Source organism: Balaenoptera ricei, chromosome 11, assembly GCF_028023285.1.
Source record: "Balaenoptera ricei isolate mBalRic1 chromosome 11, mBalRic1.hap2, whole genome shotgun sequence".
Classification (NCBI taxonomy): Eukaryota; Metazoa; Chordata; class Mammalia; order Artiodactyla; family Balaenopteridae; genus Balaenoptera; species Balaenoptera ricei.
The window spans coordinates 60349259-60373041 of NC_082649.1; the positions used below are offsets into that span (position 1 = coordinate 60349259).

The window sequence follows — 23783 nt, forward strand, 5'->3', positions numbered from 1 at the left end:
GGGTGCTTGCCTGAAGAAGAGAGTGGTAAATTAGGGTGGATGAATAGGCTGGCATCAGATTATGGAAGTTATTAAAAGTGGCTCAAGTGGATGTAACACTGCTTTTTATTGAGTCAGACCTGGGTTCATGGTTTTGCCATTTAGGAGCCAAGTAGCCATGGTTTCCTCATCTGTAAAGTGAGGACGATGTCAGTGGCCTAGGGTTGCTGGGAAGATAAAATGCAATGGTGAACATAAAAGGGCTTAGCATAGCACCTGATGCATTAGTAATCTCTGAATGGTTGCTGTTAACCACTGTTACTGTTAGGCTTGGGAATGTGGCATCACAGAAGGTGTGTGAGCCCTCCTCTCACAACTTACAGTCTAGCAGAGAAGGCTGGCATTAGATCAGTGATTTCGAAAAGCACGATAAATACTAGGTACAGGATGCGGCAGACTGGGGGACCTAACCCAGGGCTGGAGTCAGAGAAGGTATCCCCAAGGAAGTGATGTTCTAACTTAAGATGATTTTTCATCTTAAGTTAAAACATCATCTTAAGACACTGATGAAAGAAATTAAAGATGATACAAACAGATGGAGAGATATACCATGTTCTTGGATTGGAAGAATCAACACTGTGAAAATGACTATACCACCCAAAGCAATCCACAGATTCAGTGCAATGGCTATCAAATTACCAATGGCATTTTTTACAGAACTAGAACAAAAAAATCTTAAAATCTGTATGGAGACACAAAAGACCCCGAATAGCCAAAGCGGTCTTGAGGGAAACAAACGGAGCTGGAGGAATCAGACTCCCTGACTTCAGACTATACTACAAAGCTACAGTAATCAAGACAATATGGTACTGGCACAAAAACAGATATATAGATCAGTGGAACAGGATAGAAAGCCCAGAGGGAAACCCACGCACCTATGGTCAACTAATCTATGACAAAGGAGGCAAGGATATACAATGGAGAAAAGACAGCCTCTTTAATAAGTGGTGCTGGGAAAACTGGACAGCTACATGTAAAAGAATGAAATTAGAACACTCCCTAACACCATACACAAAAATAAACTCAAAATGGATTAGAGACCTAAATGTAAGACCGGACACTATAAAACTCTTAGAGGAAAACATAGGAAGAACACTCTTTGACATAAATCACAGCAAGATCTTTTTTGATCCACCTCCTAGAGTAATGGAAATAAAAACAAAAATAAACAAATGGGACCTAATGAAACTTAAAAGCTTTTGCAAAGCAAAGAAAACCATAAACAAGATGAAAAGACAACCCTCAGAATGGGAGAAAATATTTGCAAACGAATCAACGGACAAAGGATTAATCTCCAAAATATATAAACAGCTCATGCAGCTCAATATTAAAAAAACAAACAACCCAATCCAAAAATGGGCAGAAGACCTAAATAGACATTTCTCCAAAGAAGACATACAGATGGCCAAGAAGCCCATGAAAAGCTGCTCAACATCACTAATTATTAGAGAAATGCAAATCAAAACTACAATGAGGTATCCCCTCACACCAGTTAGAATGGGCATCATCAGACAAACAACAAATGCTGGAGAGGGTGTGGAGAAAAGGGAACCCTCTTGCACTGTTGGTGGGAATGTAAATTGATACAGCCACTATGGAGAACAGTATGGAGGTTCCTTAAAAAACTAAAAATAGAATTACCACATGACCCAGCAATCCCACTACTGGGCATATACCCTGAGAAAACCATAATTCAAAAAGACACATGCACCCCAATGTTCACTGCAGCACTATTTACAATAGCCAGGACATGGAAGCAACCTAAATGCCCGTCGACAGACGAATGGATAAAGAAGATGTGGTACATATATACAATGGAATATTACTCAGCCATAAAAAGGAATGAAATTGGGTCATCTGTAGAGATGTGGATGGATCTAGAGGCTGTCATACAGAGTGAAGTAAGTCAGAAAGAGAAAAACAAATATCGTATATTAACGCATATATGTGGAACCTAGAAAAATGGTACAGATGAACCGGTTTGCAGAGGAGAAATTGAGACACAGATGTAGAGAACAAACGTATGGACACCAAGGGGGGAAAGCAGCGGGGGTGGTGGTGGGATGAATTGGGAGATTGGGATTGACATATATACACTAATATGTATAAAATGGATAACTAATAAGAACCTGCTGTATAAAAAATTAAATAAAATAAAATTCAAAACTTCAAAAAAAAAAAAAAAGAATAAGTGGGTTTTTGTATTTTTATATTCAGGATCCTGCTATTCCCGGAAAAAAGTTATCAGCCTATTTCTAGTTAACGAGCAATAGTGACATCCGGTGGTGACAGCTGGAATTTGACTCCACACATAAATCCCCAAAGTACCCTCTGCTTCTGTACCACGGAGTCAGAACTTTGGAGTAGAGGACTGGTCATGCAGACCACGCCTCTTGCCTCACCGATGAGGAAACACTGCTCAGAGTTTCAGGAACTTGAAATTTAGGCTCTACCCCCATTAAATTTACAGCCCATCAAAACAAAGGCCAGAACAAAGCTGAATGAACATAAAGTATTTTAAAGTTCTCATGTGTCAAATAGTGGAACTGCCAATTATTTATATACTTAATCCTGTTTGAAAGCTCTTCAAATTGAACGGGAAATTGGAGAAAGGAAACCAAACATGCACCAACCGTGACTTGATTACCACTTTCTTAGTGAATGATTTACCTGCTATAAGTTCATGTAACAGCCACTACTACTCATGCATCCTGGCTTTATTCTTAGATAAAGAGAGCCTACTTTCCCCTTAGTCACTGAAATGGAGCAAAATAATTTGTTTTTAGCAAGACGAAAGTTAGGAAATTTTCTCCTAAATTCAGCAGTGATAAATAGTTCCAGAGTGGAGGCCAGCATCCAGTTGGTCCCCTCAGAGGAACCCAGGAACAGGTCCCCTCTGTAGTATCCTGAGCTTCTTATAACATTGGTTTTAGGTCTTTTTCCTGTCCCCAGTGTAACTCTGAAGTGTCACAGAGTGACTAAAAGTTTACAACATGAGGTAGAAATGCCATCATCATACCTTTCGGCTAGAGCCCTATGACCTAAACTCAGCTTATCTGCAGCTATACTTACCGTCTTCCCCACTGGTGCTCCTTCTGAGATCACCCGTTCCTGTCAGGGATCTCCATCTCACACATGTCACACCCTGGGCTCAAACTCAGAAGTGTCTTTCCTTCCTCCTGTTCATTTATCACTATAAAGCCAGTCACCAAGCTCTGCCATTTTTCATAAGCAGAGTCCTTCATCACTCAGATTTGCTCTTTTACTTGTTGCCTAGGCCCTTCACCTCCTGTCCTGCCACCTAGCTCCAGCAGAGCCACTGATGCAAAGGCCCTGTGCTCACCACTGCCCCTGACACCTCTGCTTGGACTCTAGTCCTTTCCTGAATGTTCCCTCTTCCTGACAATTCAGTGCACTCCTTAAAGACCCAACCCAATTCTACTTTTGGTGAACTCTGAACTCTCCCAGGCCATGGTGAACTTTACCTTTTTACAAATCTTGCTATATTTGAGTTTAAAACACAATGCGTGTTCCACTATGGTAACACTTTGTATAGTGCTTTGCTGTATACAAAGTGCTTTAATACTCTTTTAAGTCCCTCACAAAAAATTAAGTATGTATTATCCTGACTTTTTCAATGTGGAAAGCTGTAATTTACTCAAGTCCACACAACTGAACAGTGACAGAGCTGGGACCCAAATCCAGAACTTGAGACCCCTGGTCTCATGGAAAGACCGCATGATGGAACAGAAGGCAGGTACATAAAATCATGCCTGTCCAAGAAATACTTGTTCTCCCTTCCCTTCATTTCCACCTTCCACTGCACACACATGCACACGTACTCCCCACTTAGGTCCCAAATCCAATACTTTTTTCCAATATACTGTAGCTGCTTTATCCTCAGGTTTTTTCATATATAAAAATCCTCAGTCAGTATTTGTTTTGGTCTTTATATAAGAAGGAAGCTGAGTGGATGCAACTAGAGATTATCATACTAAGTAAAGTCAGAAAGAGAAAGACAAATACCATATGATATCACTTATGTGGAATCTAAAATATGACACAAATGAACCTATGAAACAGAAACAGACTCACAGACATAGAGAACAGACTGGTGGTTGCCAAGGAGAAGGGGGTTGAGGGAGGGATGGAGTGGGAGGTTGGGGTCAGCAGATGTAAACCTTTGTATACAGAATGGATAAACAACAAGGTCCTACTGTATAGCACAGAGAACTATATGCAATATCCTATGATAAACCATAATGGAAAAGAATATTTTAAAAAGGAATGTATATATGTATAAATGAGTCACTTTGCTGTACAGCAGTAATTAACAGAACATTGTAAATCAACTATACTTCAACTAAAAAAAAAAAAAAAGGAAGCTGCGGAGATTCCCACATAACCATGGTCTTACTGTGGAGGCAGTAAATTAAAACTAGTAAGTACACAAGGCATTGGAGACCTAATCACCAGGAGAGAAACCAGTTATCACTGAGACAAGGTGACTTTCATCCAAGTGTTTTGAAAGACCATGATGTGAGCCAAAAGTGAAACTGAGAAATTTGGGGGGAAAATAGAAAATATATTACCAATCCATTATGCTTGGAGGAGAGCCACGGTAGATCTCAGCCATCAGAGAGGTCCCTTGGAACTAAGGACTAATGAATCTTGGCAGAACATTGAGTCTTCTAATAAAGTCAACCATATGATGAATGAGATCACCATATATACAAACACGTCTTAGACAAAATTGCTCCATGGATAAAAGAGGACTTGACTATAGCCAAAATGGTGTTAAGTTAAAAGGCAGAGTGTGTGGGGAGCAGGGGAGTCTGAGAGGCTGGCGGCCAAAAAAGAAAGCCCAAATCCATGGGGAGATGAAGAGGCAGAACTGGCAGTGCATATCCAGCACCTTTTAGCGAGAGGGAACTTGAACCTGGAGACAACAGACAATTTTTATCTATGGGTGCTTCTGACTGTGAAGTAGAATGTTTAACAAGGCTTAACCCTGGGTCAAAAATATTTCAATGCAGTTTGCTTCTGTTTGCTCTGAATCGCTCACAATATCTTTCTGATGACTCTTTTGGCTTCATGGGTGTCTGATTCTGGGAAAGGAGGAGCTCTGGATATGGGTCACAATCCCCTAGTGTAAACTAGTGCCTTAGTGTTCTTGTTTACATGTTAATCACTTAATACCATGGCTGGCATAAGTCTGGTCCGAAGAGACACTCCCGGTTTAATGACCAAATTAGATTTTGGACCTGCAAAGCTGAGGTCCATTAAGAGGAGAGCCCTGAAATGGGGAGAGCCAAATGGGCCTTGGTTTTAAGCTGCAGCAAAGCTTACTTCCATTTTGAGGCAAAACAGCTAAGTCTGTATAATGCATGACAGCTGAAGAGCATTTCAGTTTACAAAGCACTTTCGTGACCTATTTGTTATCACGGGAATAAATTTACTATTGCTATTTTAAGAAGAAAGTTGGGATTTGTGACTTGACTAATGTCAGAGAGTTAAAGCCTAGGTATTCTTACTTCTGACAGACTTTAGTCAATTCAATTTTGCTTCTCATAGTAAGAGTAGAATCACTAACTGCTTATGTTATATTTACTTATTTGTGGGAGAGAGAATATTATTTCAGTGAAGGGAAATCTATTTGGTGATCTTATCATCTTAAAAAAGATAAAGGTCCCAGTTTAAAGTTGGAGCTACATTAAACTGTGGGAAGGGCGTAATTTAGCGATTAGAAAAAAGAGCAGTTAGACCCAAACAAATATGCTCAACTGATTAAAAAAAAATTTTTACTATAAAATATACATAGCGATTTACTATTTTAAGCATTTTTAAGTGTACAGTTCAGTGGCACTAAGTATATTTAAAATGCTATGCAGCGTCCGCCCTTGGGGCCCCGTGCTTATCTGAGCCGTGTGGATGACAGGCTCTTGGTGCTCCAGCCAGGCGTCAGGGCTGTGCCTCTGAGGTGGGAGAGCCAACTTCAGGACACTGGTCCACAAAAGACCTCCCAGCTCCACGTAATATCAAACGGTGAAAATCTCCCAGAGATCTCCATCTCAACACCAAGACCCAGCTCCACTCAACGACCAGCAAGCTACAGTGCTGGACACCCTATGCCAAACAACTAGCAAGACAGGAACACAACCCCACCCATTAGCAGAGAGACTGCCTAAAATCATAATAAGGCCATAGACACCCCAAAACACACCACCAGACGTGGTCCTGCCCACCAGAAAGACAAGATCCAGCCTCATCCACCAGAACACAGGCACTAGTCCCCTCCACCAGGAAGCCTACACAACCCACTGAACCAACCTTAGTCACTGGGGGCAGACACCAAAAACAACGGGAACTACGAACCTGCAGCCTGCGAAAAGGAGACCCCAAACACAGTAAGTTAAGCAAAATGAGAAGACAAAGACACTGCAGATGAAGGAGCAAGATAAAAACCCACCAGACCTAACAAATGAAGAGGAAATAGGCAGTCTACCTGAAAAAGAATTCAGAATAATGATAGTAAAGATGATCCAAAATCTTGGAAATAGAATGGAGAAAATACAAGAAACGTTTAACAAGGACCTAGAAGAACTAAAGAGCAAACAAACAATCATGAACAACCCAATAAATGAAATTTAAAATTCTCTAGAAGGGATCAATAGCAGAATAACTGAGGCAGAAGAACGGATAAGTGACCTGGAAGATAAAATAGTGGAAATAACTACTGCAGAGCAGAATAAAGAAAAAAGAATGAAAAGAATTGAGGACAGTCTCAGAGACCTCTGGGACAATAGTAAACGCACCAACATTCGAATTATAGGGGTCCCAGAAGAAGAAGAGAAAAAGAAAGGGACTGAGAAAATATTTGAAGAGACTATAGTTGAAAACTTCCCTAATATGGGTAAGGAAATAGTTAATCAAGTCCAGGAAGCACAGAGAGTCCCATACAGGATAAATTCAAAGAGAAACACGTCAAGACACATATTAATCAAACTATCAAAAATTAAATACAAAGAAAAAATATTAAAAGCAGCAAGGGAAAAACAACAAATAACATACAAGGGAATGCCCATAAGGTTAACAGCTGATCTTTCAGCAGAAACTCTGCAAGCCAGAAGGGAGGGGCAGGACATATTTAAAGTGATGAAAGGGAAAAACCTACAACCAATATTACTCTATCCAGGAAGGATCTCGTTCAGATTTGATGGAGAAATTGAAACCTTTGCAGACAAGCAAAAGCTAAGAGAATTCAGCACAACCAAACCAGCTTTACAACAAATGCTAAAGGAACTTCTCTAGGCAGGAAACACAAGAGAAGGAAATGACCTACAATAACAAACCCAAAACAATTAAGAAAATGGTAATAGGAACATACATATCGATAATTACCTTAAAAGTAAATGGATTAAATGCTCCAACCAAAAGACATAGACTGGCTGAATGGATAAAAAAACAAGACCCGTATATATGCTGTCTACAAGAGACCCACTTCAAACCTAGGGACACATACAGACTGAAAGTGAGGGGATGGAAAAAGATATTCCATGCAAATGGAAATCAAAAGAAAGCTGGAGTAGCAATCTCATATCAGACAAAATAGACTTTAAAACAAAGACTATTACAGGAGACAAAGAAGGACACTACATAATGATCAAGGGATCAATCCAAGAAGATATAACAATTGTAAATATTTATGCACCCAACATAGGAGCACCTCAATACGTAAGGCAAATACTAACAGCCATAAAAGGGGAAATCGACAGTAACACAATCATAGTAGGGGACTTTAACACCCCACTTTCACCAATGGACAGATCATCCACAATGAAAATAAATAAGGAAACACAAGCTTTAAATGATACATTAAACAAGATGGACTTAATTGATATTTATAGGACATTCCATCCAAAAACAACAGAATACACTTTCTTCTCAAGTGCTCAAGGAACATTCTCCAGGATAGATCATATCTTGGGTCACAAGGCAAGCCTTGGTAAATTTAAGAAAATTGAAATCGTATCAAGTATCTTTTCTGACCACAACGCTATGAAACTAGATATCAGTTACAGGAAAAAATCTGTAAAAAATACAAACACATGGAGGCTAAACAATACACTACTTAATAACCAAGAGATCACTGAAGAAATCAAAGAGGAAATAAAAAAATACCTAGAAACAAATGACAATGAAAACACGACCCAAAACCTATGGGATGCAGCAAAAGCAGTTCTAAGACGGAAGTTTATAGCAGTACAATCCTACCTTAAGAAACAAGAAACATCTCAAATAAACAACCTAACCTTACACCTAAAGCAATTAGAGAAAGAAGAACAAAAAAACCCCAAAGTTAGCAGAAGGAAAGAAATCATAAAGATCAGATCAGAAATAAATGAAAAAGAAATGAAGGAAACAATAGCAGAGATCAATAAAACTAAAAGCTGGTTCTTTGAGAAGATAAACAAAATTGATAAACCATTAGCCAGACTCAGCAAGAAAAAAAGGGAGAAGACTCAAGTCAATAGAATTAGAAATGAAAAAGGGGAAGTAACAACTGACACTGCAGAAATACAAAGGATCATGAGAGATTACTACAAGCAACTATATGCCAATAAAATGGACAACCTGGAAGAAATGGACAAATTCTTAAAAATGCACAACCTTCCGAGACTGAACCAGGAAGAAATAGAAAATATGAACAGACCAATCACAAGCACTGGAATTGAAACTGTGATTTAAAATCTTCCAACAAACAAAAGCCCAGGACCAGAGGGCGTCACAGGCGAATTCTATCAAACATTGAGAGAAGAGCTAACACCTATCCTTCTCAAACTCTTCCAAAATATAGCAGAGGGAGGAACACTTCCAAACTCATTCACCCTGATACCAAAACCAGACAAAGATGTCACAAAAAAAGAAAACTACAGACCAATATCACTGATGAACATAGATGCAAAACTCCTCAACAAAATACCAGCAAACAGAATCCAACAGCACATTAAAAGGATCATACACCATGATCAAGTGGGGTTTATCCCAGGAATGCAAGGATTCTTCAATATATGCAAATCAATCAATGTGATACACCATATTAACAAACTAAAGGATAAAAACCATATGATCATCTCAATAGATGCAGAGAAAGCTTTCAACAAAATTCAACACCCATTTATGATAAAACCCTCCAGAAGGTAGGCATAGAGGGAACTTACCTCAACATAATAAAGGCCATATATGACAAACCCACAGCCAACATCGTCCTCAATGGTGAAAAACTGAAACCATTTCCAGTAAGATCAGGAAGAAGACAAGGTTGCCCACTCTCACCACTATTATTCAACATAGTTTTGGAAGTTTTAGCCACAGCAATCAGAGAAGAAAAAGAAATAAAAGGAATCCAAATCGGAAAAGAAGAAGTAAAGCTGTCACTGTTTGCAGGTGACATGATACTATACATAGAGAATCCTAAAGATGCTACCAGAAAACTACCAGAGCTAATCAATGAATTTGGTAAAGTAGCAGGATACAAAATTAATGCACAGAAATCTCTTGCATTCCTATACACTAATGATGAAAAATCTGAAAGTGAAATTAAGAAAACACTCCCGTTTACCATTGCAACAAAAAGAATAAAATACCTAGGAATAAACCTACCTAAGGAGACAAAAGACCCGTATGCAGAAAATTATAAGACACTGATGAAAGAAATTAAAGATGATACAAATAGATGGAGAGATATACCATGTTCTTGGATTGGAAGAATCAACACTGTGAAAATGACTATACTACCCAAAGCAATCTACAGATTCAATGCAATCCCTATCAAACTACCACTGGGATTTTTCACAGAACTAGAACAAAGAATTTCACAATTTGTATGGAAACACAAAAGACCCCGAATAGCCAAAGCAATCTTGAGAAAGAAAAACGGAGCTGGAGGAATCAGGCTCCCAGACTTCAGACTATACTACAAAGCTACAGTAATCAAGACAGTATGGTACTGGCACAAAAACAGAAACATAGATCAGTGGAACAGTATAGAAAGCCCAGAGATAAACCCACGCACATATGGTCACCTTATCTTTTTTTTTTTTAATTTATTTATTATTTATTTATTTTTATTTTTAGCTGCGTTGGGTCTTCGTTGCTGCGCACGGGCTTTTCTCTAGTCGTGGCGAGCAGGAGCTTTTCTTGTTGCGGAGCACGGGCTCTAGGCACGCGGGCTTAGCAGTTGTGGCTCACGGGCTCCAGAACGCAGGCTCAGCAGTTGTGGCGCACAGGCTTAGTTGCTACGCGGCATGTGGGATCTTCCCGGACCAGGGCTCGAACCCATGTCCCCTGCATTGGCAGGCCGATTCTTAACCACTGCACCACCAGGGAAGTCCTGGTCACCTTATCTTTGATAAAGGAGGCAAGAATATACAATAGAGAAAAGACAGCCTCTTCAATAAGTGGTGCTGGGAAAACTGGACAGCTACATGTAAAAGAATGAAATTAGAACACTCCCTAACACTATACACAAAAATAAACTCAAAATGGATTAAAGACCTAAATGTAAGGCCAGACACTATCAAACTCTTAGAGGAAAACATAGACAGAACACTGTATGACATAAATCACAGCAAGATCCTTTTTGACCCACCTCCTAGAGAAATGGAAATAAAAACAAAAATAAACAAATGGGACCTAATGAAACTTAAAAGCATTTGCACAGCAAAGGAAACCATAAACAAGATGAAAAGACAACCCTCAGAATGGGAGAAAATATTTGCAAATGAAGCAACTGACAAAGGATTAATCTCCAAAATTTACAAGCAGCTCATGCAGCTCAATATCAAAAAAACAAACAACCCAATCCAAAAATGGGCAGAAGACCTAAACAGACATTTCTCCAAAGAAGATATACAGATTAACCACAGACACATGAAAGAATGCTCAACATCATTAATCATTAGAGAAATGCAAATCAAACTACAGTGCGATATCATCTCACACCAGTCAGAATGGCCATCATCAAAAAATCTACAAACAATAAATGCTGGAGAGGGTGTGGAGAAAAGGGAACCCTCCTACACTGTTGGTGGGAATGTAAACTGATACAGCCACTATGGAGGTTCCTTAAAAACTAAAAATAGAACTACCATACGACCCAGCAATCCCACTACTGGGCATATACCCTGAGAAAACCATAATTCAAAAAGAGTCATGTACCACAGTGTTCATTGCAGCTCTATTTACAATAGCCAGGACATGGAAGCAACCTAAGTGTCCATCGACAGATGAATGGCTAAAGAAGATGTGGCACATATATACAATGGAATATTACTCAGCCATAAAAAGAAACGAAATTGAGTTATTTGTAGTGATGTTGATGGACTTAGAGTCTGTCATACAGAGTGAAATAAGTCAGAAAAAGAAAAACAAATACCGTATGCTAACACATATATACGGAATCTAAAAAAAGGAAAAAAAAAAAAAAAAGGTCATGAAGAACCTAGGGGAAGAAGATGGGAATAAAGACACAGACCTACTAGAGAATGGACTTGAGGACACGGGGAGGGGGAAGGGTAAGCTGGGACGAAGTGAGAGAGTGGCATGGACATATATACAGTACCAAATGTAAAATACATAGCTAGTGGGAAGCAGTCGCGTAGCACAGGGAGATCAGCTAGGTGCTTTGTGACCAGCTAGAAGGGTGGGATAGGGAGGGTGGGAGGGATGGAGACATAAAAGGGAAGAGATATGGGGATATATGTATATGTATAACTGATTCACTTTGTTATAAAGCAGAAACTAACACACCATTGTAAAGAAATTATACTCCAATAAAAACATTAAAAAAAAATGCTATGCAACCATTACCATCATCTGCCTCCAGAACCTTTTCATCATTCCAAACAGAAACTTCAGAGTCTTTAATAATAACTCCCCATTTCCCTCTTCCCCTGTTCCCTGGCAATCTCTATTCTAGGAACCTAATATAAGTGGAATCATACAATAGTTGTCCTTTTGTGTCTGGCTTATTTCACTTAGCATAATGTTTTCAAGGTTCATCCATGTTGTAGCATGTATCGGTACTTCATTCCTTTTATGGCTGAATAATATTCCATTTAATGGATAATACCACATTTTGTTTATCCATTCATCTACAGATGGACATTTGGATTGTTTCCACCTTTTGGCTATTGTGAATAGTGCTACTATGGACATTGGTGTACAAGTATCTGTTTGCTTTCATATTTTGGGCATATACGCAGAAGTGAATTTCTGGATCGTACTCTATGTTTAAATTTTTGAGGAACTGCCAAACTTTTCTACAGCGGCTGCACCATTTTACACTCTCACCAGCAATGCATAAGGGTTCCAATTTTTCCACATCTTGGACAACACTTTTTATTTTCCATTTTTTTAATAACAGCCATCCTAATGGGTATGGAGTGGTATCCCACTGTAGCTTTGATTTGCATTTCCTTAATGGCTAGTAATGTTGAGCATCTTTACATGTGCTTATTAGCTATATGTATATCTTCTTTGGAGGAATCTCTTCAAGTCCTTTGCCCATTTTTGAATTGGGTTGTTTTTTGTTGCTGTTTCTGAATTTACACAACTGATTTTTGACAAAGGTTCAAAAGTAATTCAGTTGAGGAAGGATACCTTTCAATAAATACTGCTGAAGCAATTGGACAGCCATAGGTCAAAAAAAAAAAAAAGAATCTCAATCTAAACCTCACATCTTACATAAAAATTATGCCAAAATAAATCATGAACATAAAACTTTAATGCTTTTAGAATATCACAGGGGGAAGTTTTGGGATTGAGGGCTAGGCAAGGAGTTCTTACACTTGACACCGAAAGAAAGAAATTGGTAAATTGGACCTAGTCAAAATTTAAAATTTTTGTTCTGTGAAAACCCATGTGAAGAGAAAAGGCAAGCTACAGAACGGAAGAAAATATTTGCAAACTACAATCCAACAAACGATTAATATCTAGAATGTATAAAGAATTCTCAAAAGTCAACAGTTAGAAATTGGGCAAAAGACATAAATAGACACTGCACCAAAGAGCATATACAGATTGCAAATAAGCACCTGAAAAAAATATTCAATATCATTATCCATCACGCACATTATAACCACAATTAGAAGTCACTACACACCTATTAGAATGGCTAAAATAAAAAATAGTGACAACATCAAACACTGGCAAAGATACGGAGAAAGTGGATCACTCATACACTGCTGGTAGAAATGTAAAATCATACAGCCACTCTACAAAATAGGTTGACGGTTTCTTACAAAACTAAACATGTTATTATCATACAACTGGACTCCTGGGCATCTATCCCAGAAAAATGAGAAGTTAAGTTCCCACAAAAACCTATACATGAATGTTTATATCAGCTTTATCTGTAATAGCCCCAAACTAGAAACAGCCCTGATGTTCTTTGACCGGCAAATGGTTAAACAATTTGTGGTACATCCATACCATAGAAAACTACTCAGCAATAAAAAGGAACAAACTGACACATACAACAACTTGGATGAAGCTCTGGAAAATTATTCTGAGTAAAAAAGTCAGTCCCCAAAGGTTACGTATTATATGATTCCATTTATATAACATTTCTGAAATGACAAAATTTTAGAAATGGAGGACAGATTGGTGGTCACAAGGGATTAGGGCCTTTGGGGGTGGGGAGGGAGGGAAGCGGGTGTGGCTATAAAAGCCCAAGAAGAAGAATCCTTGTGGTGATTTAAGTGTTCAATATCTGAGGATGGTGGTGAATACGCAAGCCTAAGCATGATAAAACTGTATAGAACTAAACACACCCAAATGAATACAAGTAAAATTACCAACGTCAATATTCTGGTTGTGATATTGCATTAGAGTTCTGCAAAATGTGATCTGGTGCCCCACCTTCATGCATGTCTGTGGGTGAATGCTTTATGAGGAAAAGAAGAAAGAAAAACAACCGTGAGGTATCTGAAGACTTTCTAATTATAAAGACCTGGATATAGTAGTGACTTAAATTGGTAAGTGTCTTTTAAAAAAAACCAAACATACAAGTGTTTTCCACTTTGAAAATAAACCATGTTCACTATATTCTAAATCCTCTAAAGTGCAAAAATAAAAACACAGCACTGCAATTCTAGCACACGAATACAACCATTTTTAACTTTAATATTTCTATGCATTCTTCCGCAGTCTTGTTTCTGTTCCTAGGGGTTTTTAATTTTGTTTTTTGTTTGTTTTGGCTGCGCCATGCAGGGCATGCGGGATCTTAGTTCCCCGACTAGGGATCGAACCCGTGCCCTGCAGTGGAAGCGCGGAGCCTTAACCATTGGACCGCCAGGTAATTCCCTCCGTTCTTAGTTTTTAAAAATACAACTTCATTTACTTAGCAATTACTATTTCGTGTCCTGCCTTTTTCACTCACCGTCACAAAATAACCTTTTCCCCCGCCACTGTTCCACATTTTCCAAAGACATTCTGAATGGCTACGTTAAATTTCATGGTGGGATCATTCACCTTAATTCCCCCCAGCAGGACTGCGGGATGCGCATCTCTGCGCAGAACGTTTGGCCCACAAAACTTTTAAAATATGTTCCAGAAGCGGACCACTGGGCCAACTTTAAAGTCTCATACACAAGACGCCCTCATCCGTCAGCCCACCTCGCCTATGTACTTACAGCCTCAACCCGGACCATCTGCGCCTCTGTCCCTTTCCGAACTCCCGGCGCCCTCTTGGTTGCCGTAGACTCGTGAGTACGTCACGCAGCGGCGTGGCTGGTTTCCCTGGTGACGGTTGCCGGGGCAGCGCAATAAGGCGTCTAGAAGAGGTGCCCGAGCTGCTGCAGCCAAAGAAGGCAGCAGCGGCGTGACCACTGTAAGTGCAGGGAAAAGTACAGAAGGGCCCGGGCTGGAGCTGGGGGAGCCGGCAGCCACCGGGGCCCTAGCCGGAGCCAGGGCTGCATACCTGTGTAAAGATTTATTGAGTTGTACACTCAGGACTTACGCACTTTACTATGTGTAAATTATAATTCAACCTAAAATTATACCTTAGTTAAAAACAGTAATGATGTCTGAGCCCCATTCCTAGGGATTAAGATTTTAAATGGTCCAGGGATGTGCCCCAGCATTGCTATACTTTAGGGACTCCTAGGAGATTCTAATGGTCAGCCAGAGTTGAGAGCCACTGTTTTTAGGGACAGGAAGGAGTCAACTGTTGAATCTGAGTGATGGGGAGAGTATTCTGATGCCATTCGAGGTCTGGTGGCACATTCAGGCATGGGAGGGTGTGTAGAGAGCTGACGCTTAGCTTGGCTCAGCTTTGGCTTTCAGGGGACCTGAAGTGAGGGTGGGTCTTCCAAGCTTCCTCATGGACACATGCAAAGATAAGCAGCCAACTCCAGGTTTGGGTGTTGTGGACAGGGCTGACTATGTGCTGAGCACTCTTGGGAAAGGAGCAGTTTGTGGAATTTGCTTAGGCTCAGGTTTCTTTTCCTACTCCAAGGGCAAGATGGCAGAGGATGAAGGCTCACAGGACACCTTGAGGCTCCAGTTCAGGGCCATGCAGGAGATGCAGCACAGAAGGTTACAGAAGCAGATGGAGAAACGGAAGGAAAAAGAACTTAGCCTCCAAAGCAGAGTTGATGACCAAAAAGAGCCCCTGGAGATCTCTGATGGCCTCAGCGTCCTCCAAGCCGGGGAGCAGAACTCAAAAACCAGCTTTGAGCAGAGGTAAATGCAAGTTTGGACTCTCCGAGGAGCACTGCAGGGAGGTAGGGAAGGTGGGGGAGAATGATTGCAGACAGTTCGACAGGCAGGTTGACCAGATGTGTGTTTATCAGCTGAGACCCAGAAGTTTTGACACAGAGATTGTTATTGAAGACTCTTGCATTGGATAAAGGGACATAATTTGACATGAAGTGTGTTCAAAAACCACTTAAAGTCAAATGGAAAATTTGAAACTCATCAACGTGTAGTTTATTCACTTGAATTTTCTTACGTAGTCTCTCTTTCGTGAAAAATGTGTTTTGGTTTTTGAGGAGCTGGTTGGCTGGCCCTGATGATTCACAGGTGATCACTACTCCAAACCTCATCTGGGACTGTTCTCCTGTGTCAATTTCCCTTTCCTGACACATAAAGACACATAAACATACCTGTCCTGAAGAAGCAATTTATGGATTCCTTGCTTTTATATGGTTGGTGAAACAGTTGAAAGGAGTCCAGAATCTTCTCATTTTGTTTTAAATTTGCCAATGTCACACAGATGCATTGATTTATATTGGTTATTAGAAGCAGGAGTCTGGATTGAAACAAAATTCTTTGCTAGTCATTTTGCAAAAAAAAAAAAAAAAAATCACAGCAGTTGTTGAGCTATCTCTTTGCTTCTGGTTTCACCCAGAATCTATCTTCTCCATCTGCAAATTCTACTTTTCATGGTTTCTCGATTTTCACAATGTTCTACTGAAAAATGCTAATTAGGAAAAAATAAAGATTTCTCAATAATTGAAAAAATTCATACGGCTCCTAAATATTAGCTCTAAGTTAACCCCAGACCATTTGTCCCAAACGATCTTTCCCCAAGTCAGAGAAACTGGCATTTGTGGAGACTTGAGCTGTTGGTAGAATAACACCAACAATAATAATAGCTGTTAGTTAATAATTACTGTTATCTATAATTTCTGTAACTTATTTACTTCCTGAGCAACTGCCTCTATGGAGCTGGCTCCATGCCTAATGGTAGAAGTGATCACAGACCCACCAGTCACATGTTTCTCACGTATTAAAGTTCTAAAAAAATGACTTGCAAGACAATTGTAGTATACAAAACTAGCCACCTATTCTGATTTCCTATTGGGTTTACCTGAGACCCAGAGACCTGGTCTCAACTTAAGGCTTAGACAATTCCTCTTTCATCTTCTAATATACATACGCAATTAAGGCTAAAAATCTCCTTCTAAGTATCACTTTAGCTGCTGTTCGCAAGTTTTCATATATATTGCTTCTACAGTCAATCCATTCTAAATGCTTCATAATACACATTATGATTTCTTCTTAACCCATAAATAATTTAGGAGTGTGTGTATGTGTGTGGGTTTTTTTTTCCATTCCAAGCATATGATGGGTTTGGAGTTCTGTTTTTTATTTTACTTTTGTTCTCTTTTTAGTATTGATTTCTAATTTTAGTCAATTGCCATTAAAGAAAATGGTCTGTATGATGTCCATTATTTGGAATTTGCTAAGGTTGCCTTTGAAGCCTAAATTATAATACATCTTTATGCATGTTCCATGGATGCTGGAAAACAGTATGAATTCTCTGGGTGGGGTTTTATATACCTCTGTTGAATCCGTAGTAAACCACGTTATTGAAAACTTCTTTCTCCTTTCACTTGTGTGTGTATCCTTAATCGTTCAGTTTTGAGAACAGTGTGTTAAAAATCTGCTCACTGAGATTCCCTTAATTTCTCATTCCTATTTTGTACAGACCAGTTCTTATCTCCACCCAGTGCCCAACCAGGTACAACAAACCTGGGCTGTGGAGGCCTGACCCCTGCCCAACGGTTCCTGTGATTCTGCCTTTGCCTTGCAGGATGCTTGAAGACGAGATTGAACGGCTTCGGGATCAACTCAGGGAAACAGTGGATGAGAACGGGCGATTGTATAAGTTGCTGAAGGAGAGGGACTTTGAAATCAAACACCTCAAAAAGAAAATAGAAGAGGACAGATTTGCCTTCACAGGTAGCTCCACCGCTGTTGCGACAGTTTCTGCTCTGAAGTCCAGGTCGGCTGGCCCAGCTGCCATGGAGCCTACAGGGCAGGACAAACAGCAGGTTCCAGAGGGCAGGTGCTCAAGAGACAGTGCAAGGTTCAGCTGTGCTCAAGCTTGTCCAGATGACTCCTGGAAGTGAGGGAGAGGGGAGAGGAATGGAGCAGGCCAGGTAGGCCAGCTTGCTGGGAAACGGAAGCACGAGAACAGCAGGGGCAGAAGGCAGGCATTCCAGGCAGTGTGGGTGACCCCGCTGGGACTCATGACAAGAGTTCTCCGTGATGCTCGCTGCATGTTCGGTGGGCCAACGGCATCCATTCTATCTGGATGCTCTGGCTCAAACACCGTATCATGGACGTGAAAAAGCCCCAGTGGAAGTAGGCATTTGCTCTACACCACTTGCTGTTGCTGCTCCAGAAGGGTGGACAAGACAGGGGAGTTAGCTGTTCTGGGAGGATTTCCTGAGATCCAGCAGCATGTACAGTGGACCTTGGCCCTTCAGGTCGGAGTTAGACCTTGGTTCTGTTGCTGGAGACCTTGACCCTGTGGGTCTGTTAGGGACCTTGGCTTTGTGGGCCTGGAGATGACCTTAGCCCTGTGGGTGTGGGCTGGACATTGACCACTGACTCTGTGGTTATGAGCTAGACCTTGTTCTTACAGATCTGGTGGGGACCTTGGCCCTGATTGTCCTCTGCTCGATGTACGCCCGTTGAGCAATTCCCAGGTGGCTGAGTGAGAAAGCACAAAGTCAGTGTCAGCAATCACAGAGGGCATGATGCCTCACCTGGCATCTGCCAGAGCGTCTCTCTCTGCCTTTGCTAGTAAATGACTTTAAGAGTAGGTGCACCCAGAGGACCAGTGCTGAATTAAAAAACAAGGGGAATCTGGTATCTTAAAGGCCCTTGGTAGCCTGTTGTGCTTCCCTCCATTCTTTGGCCTCTTCTGTCTAAAACAAAACCACACTGAAGAGAAGACAACACCTAACCTGGCTCGGGGTTCAAATGCGAAGGGGCAGCTTCTGCAAGAGTGTCGAGAAGTTGATGGGCTCCAGGGAGGGCAGGAGGTGCCTCCTCACCCCAGGAGACCTGGGAGACAGGGCCTGCCCCCTCTTCTCCAGCCTGCCCCACATCCTGTCTTCTGCTGCTTCTGCTGGCGTGCTCACGGCCTCTCCTGAGTGCCAGCCCTGAGCCTCCCTCAAGACCTCTTAAATCCAGTCCTCGCTCAGAAGTCCCCATTTCTGATTTCCAACTTCATGTTTTGAAGAGAAAAATCTGACAGTCTCAGTTCATGTTTTTAAACCAGGCTAGAGTGACAGGCTGCTGACAGCTGATGAACTGGTTTTCCTTTGGTGGACTTTTAGTGTTTGCTTTAGTTTAGTTTTTCTATTTCTTTGTACAATTTTTTTAGTGATTGGGCTAGTGCTTACAACACACATAACTTTTCATGGTCTACTTAGAATTAATATTTTACCACTTCAAGTGGAATGAAGAAACTTTACCACCATATAAGTCCATTTACCCTCCCCCCTTATATTACAGCTTTTATATGTATTATGTCTGTATATGTTGAACATCCCATCAGACTATGCTATCATATTTGCTTTCAACCATTATACGTTTTAAAAAACTGAAGGATGCAAAATAGTCTATTATATTTACCCAGATATTTTAGCATTTCTGTGCTTGCCCATTCACTGATGCCCCCATTATAATGGGGTTGCAGCTTCAAGCGTGGGGCTTGTCTGGAGACAGAGTTGGGAGAGAGCCCTGGCTCGCTCTTAGCCCCACTTCCTGCCCTTTGGACTAGAGAGGGCTTCTCTTAGACTTCTTTCTGATATCTAGTTCCAGGATTTGTAATGCTTTTGGGTCCTGGGAGGAAAACATAACCAGAGAACTCACCACTGGACCATTTGTATTTCTAGGTTTGGTTTCCTTCCCCAGGTTCTTTCTCCTTTCTCCTGATGTGTCCTAATCCTCTTCAACAGACACGAGGTGGCCGAGGGCAGCTACTCATAGTTGCCCAAATGGCTGCTGGCCCAGGCCAGCAGCAGCAAGCCTGTTCGATGTGTGGGCCTGTGTTTTTAACTGACTTCACTGTTTTCCTTCATTTTAGGGACGGCTGGTGTGGCTGGGGACGTGACTGCCACCAAGATCGTTGAGCTGTCCAAAAAGAACCGGGTGCTGATGGCAGAGTCCGAGGGTGCGAAGACCAGAGTGAGGCAGCTGAGCAACCGCATCCAGGAGCTGGAGCAAGAGGTGAGGGGCCTCAGGCGCTCCTGCCCCGGGTTCCCTGTACCCCACGCCACTCCTCCAGAGAGGGAGCACGCTTAGATACTGTAGGTCCTTCCCAAGGACTGGTGGGTCAGTGTTTTCAAGGAGTCCCTCAGTCTCTGTCATATCCTGAGAGGGGAAAGTGTCGGGAAGCAAGGAGGACGCAGGCGGTGGAGAGATAGCCTGACACAGCAAGGAGGATGCAAGCTTGGAGCCTGACCACCTGGGTGTGAATCTCAGCTCCACTACTGACTTGTGTTGTGACTTTGAGCCAGGCATAAACTCTCCGTGCCTGTTTCCTCCATCTGTCACGTGGCAGTTATAACGGCACTCACCCCAAGGTTTTCTGAGGATTAAATGACTTAACACTGTAAAATGCTTAGAATAGTGCCTAGCAGGTAGTTAGCACGAGAAAGGCATTGTTGAATAAATTAACAGGGATCCTTGCTAATCTGAAGCTAGAGCCAGGAGCATTCCACCAGTTCGTCTCACTTTTGTCCACCTTCCTCTTTCTGCTGCCCCGACCTTCCCACAGCTAATGACAAACCCCTCCAGTGGAGAGAGGGCACAAGCCCCCAGCGGTTCATGGTCCCTCAGGAGCTAGAGTGAACCTACGCAGCTTCTCCTTATGTGGCTGGAGGAGCAGAGGCTGGCAGAGGTTAAGAGGCTTTCTCAAGTCACGCAGCATGTGGTGGTGCCGGATTTCAGATCCAGTTCTGTTGCCCTCCAAAATCCTCCACAGTCATTACACTTGGCATTGAATTAGACCTTCTTTCTTCTATAACGTATTTTTTGAGAACCATCGCAGGCTCTGGGCCAGGCCCTGGGGAGACCGTGGGGAGCAAAATAGGCCTGGTCCTTGCCCTCCTGGAGACAGACCAGCATCGAGGGCCCCTTAGAGGAGGGAGTATGCACAGTGGGTCCCTGGAGGATGAGAAGGGGCCAGACTCAGAGGGGTCGGGGAGAGGCCTTCATGCAGAGGACCCAGCAGGTACAAAGGCCCTGAATAGGAATAAAGGCCTGAAAGGGGACCAATGTGGCCGAGCTTGGAGCAAGATGAGGTCAGAGAGGTGGGAGGGTGGGTTGTGCCCAGCCTTGTCAGACAGGGATGGTCTTTGTGTGAAGGACAATTGGGAAACCCTTAAAGGGTTGGTTGGCTGTCTGTATACAGCAGTGGTCTTGGCCACCAGGCCATGAGCCTGAGTGGCAGGTTTCTCAGTGTCTCTGACCTTGTCTCCTCAACTGTAACGTGAAGTCCGTAGTTCCTTTTTTCTCCGCCTTCCAGGCTGTTGTTAGATGCAGACCACGGTTGCTGAATCATTATTTACTAAGCTGTTCGTGAATCCTAGCCTGCGACTGGGGAGTGGGGCAGACAATCAGTTAAACCCTCTCCCATCGCAGAGCGCCTTGTAAAGGAGAGTTCTTCCATTAATGGGCCTTAAAATGAGCTGAAGGGACGGACTGCTGAGATCCGTGACCACACATCCGACGGCAGCACCAGAGCCCTTCACTCAGGCGCCGCAACTGCTGAGCAGAATTAAATATTAAGTGCCGGGTTTGCTTTTTCAGCTGCAGATGGCCCTGGCCAGGCTGCCAGCCAAGGGGGCCACCGACGCAGGAGCCAAGCTGCCGAAGGCCCAGATGGGAGACAGAGCCTTGGTATGAATTCTCTTCTGTGCTGGCGAGTGTGTGAGGCAGCCATGGGCTTGGGCCTCCCCTCTTCCATGGGGGCGTAGGTGCCTCTGTCCGGCGTCCACCCCATTGCTGAGCCATTGCAGCATCCTCAGAGCCGTCAGGGGACAATGGCCAAGTCTACCGTCGGAGGCCAAGAATGCCCCGGTGAAGGCTGGTGAGGGGCTAACTCTGATTTAGTCCCCAGAGAGGGAGGTCAGGAGGGGCCTGAGGACCCTGGAATCCTAGAATTTCAGGACCAGGAGGGAAGACCTGATCCAATTAGCCTCCTGCTCTCAGCCCAGCTGTAAAGGATGTCCGTTACAGCATCCTTACTGGGGAGACATCCAGCCTCTCTACCTTACCCCAGGGACAGGGAGCTTACTCCTCCTCAATGGAACCCTGCTTTTTGCTGGGGCAATCCATATTGTAAGAAGTCTTCCCTTTGTGGAACTCCAAATCTACAGCGTAAAAGTGACTATTGGGAATGGGGCTGTTCCCAAGATTCCATTTTTTCTAAGCCAGTGAGCCTCCATCAAACTCAGGGTATGGGAATTGCAGCTCCATGAAAGGAAGGCAGTCTGACCCAGTGGGCTACCGGGGAGAAGCATGGAGCCCAAGCCAGACAATAAATAGCTAAGAGTCTCAAGAACATCCCAGGAGGCCTCCCCTTGGTTTTCTTTTTTCTGTTTTTTTTTTTGGCCACACCTCACGGCTTATGGGATTTTAGTTCCCCGACCAGGGGTTGAACCTGGGGCCTCGGCAGTGAGAGCGCCAAGTCCTAACCACTGGACCACCAAGGAATTCCCCCCATGGTTTTCTTAAGAAGCCAAATGAGTTGGTGAAACGGAATCCAAGCCTCAGGACTCCTAGTTCAGTGCCCCTTTTCCACCCAATCTTCCCTGTTGTCTACGACTCAATATTAAGCCGCCTCATGCCTGTCTTAAGAATACTGCCCTCAAGTGATGGGCCCCTCAGGTTCCAGGGATGAACATGTCTCCTGAAGGCTAGTCTTGTGTAGATCTGTCTCATTGCTGGGGAGGCAACAGAGGGGCTCTGCCCTCAGCAGACGCTAGACTGAGTGTCGTTCAGAGCCTTTCCCAGCTCTGAGGGACACTTCTAAGCTGCCCCTTGTTTATCCATATCTCTGACTGGGGCTGTCCTAAATGGGAAACTACTTGTTCAGTCACTTGTTGAGCCTGACAGAATGTTCTGAGCCCTGGAACACAGAGAATCAAAGACAGGCCCACTGTCCACAGGGGGTTCAAGAGGGGAGATGAGTAGGCAAACTAAAGGAAGGAGGGGGACAGGGCCTTCAGAGAAAGCCCCTAGGCTCTGAGTTCACAGAGGGAGCACACGTTCTACCTGAGGCAGCCAGGAGGTGGGATGGATGAGGGCTTCCTCAAGTGGCCTTGCTGGAGCAGGAAGATGGGGGTGGCCCTTCCAGCAGAAGCAGTGCAAGCTCAGAGCAGGAAAGCGTCAATATTCCTATTTTGTTTGTTAGCTGGGCATCAGCTGGATAACGTTTGGCTGCAGCCCAGGGCCCCTGAGGAGGAAAAGGGGAACACATCCAAACAAAGCTGGGCCGGGGTCACCTGTGGAGGGAGGCCTTGATGGTAGCTGGAATAGGAAGTCCAACTTCATTCTGTGGCTGCAGAGAGCCTGGGAGGTTTCTGACGGAAGAGTGCGTGGTGGGTTGCAGTCTCCATTCCTCGGGACACGTGTTTTCCCGGGCATCTTCTGATCAGAGAGAGGACAATAGCCATGTCCCCCTCGTTAGACTGTTCAGGGCGACCCAAGCCTGGGCCATACTCCAGGGCCTGCAGGTTCACTCCACATCCCAGCCCAGAGCTCCAAGCACATTCCAGAGTGGAGCTGAGCGCCCTCACTCCGCGTGGGGCCTCATGAAGCTGTGGTGTGAGTGGCCTTGGCGCTATCTGCTCCCATGGACACCATTTCCGGTATCGCCTCAGAGGAAACAGCCCCGGGGTGGGGAAAGGGCGTGCCCAGGCCCAAAACACCCA

At 43.0% G+C, this 23783-nt stretch overlaps 2 protein-coding genes and 1 non-coding gene across 32 annotated transcripts in view; 1 reads left to right on the forward strand and 2 right to left on the reverse strand.

The window, feature by feature from the left end:
- The window catches only part of ACKR2 (atypical chemokine receptor 2), a 110441-nt gene that overhangs the window by 56187 nt on the left and 30471 nt on the right, over positions 1–23783 (reverse strand). For 7 of the 30 annotated variants that reach the window (XM_059939301.1, XM_059939280.1, XM_059939310.1 and 4 more), the window contains 4 exons: positions 23125–23499; positions 17581–18546; positions 16209–16525; positions 14736–15817 (listed from right to left, as the gene is read on the reverse strand). The gene's annotated coding sequence lies outside the window, so the exon portion shown is untranslated. Of the gene's footprint in view, positions 1–119; positions 207–14735; positions 15818–16208; positions 16526–17580; positions 18547–19716; positions 22111–23124; positions 23500–23783 lie in introns of those variants that run through there. The other 23 variants (XR_009505797.1, XR_009505795.1, XM_059939300.1 and 20 more) reach the window with 21 other exon arrangements.
- CCDC13 (coiled-coil domain containing 13) overlaps positions 15566–23783 on the forward strand; it is a 28672-nt gene continuing 20454 nt past the window's right edge. The window contains exons 1-4 of the mRNA XM_059939276.1: positions 15566–15786; positions 17642–17790; positions 19931–20073; positions 21658–21747. Coding sequence (XP_059795259.1) covers positions 15566–15786; positions 17642–17790; positions 19931–20073; positions 21658–21747 — 603 coding nt within the window. The remainder of the gene's footprint in view (positions 15787–17641; positions 17791–19930; positions 20074–21657; positions 21748–23783) is intronic.
- Positions 22490–22562, reverse strand: TRNAE-CUC (transfer RNA glutamic acid (anticodon CUC)). The gene has a single exon. It is a non-coding gene; the product is annotated as a tRNA-Glu (tRNA).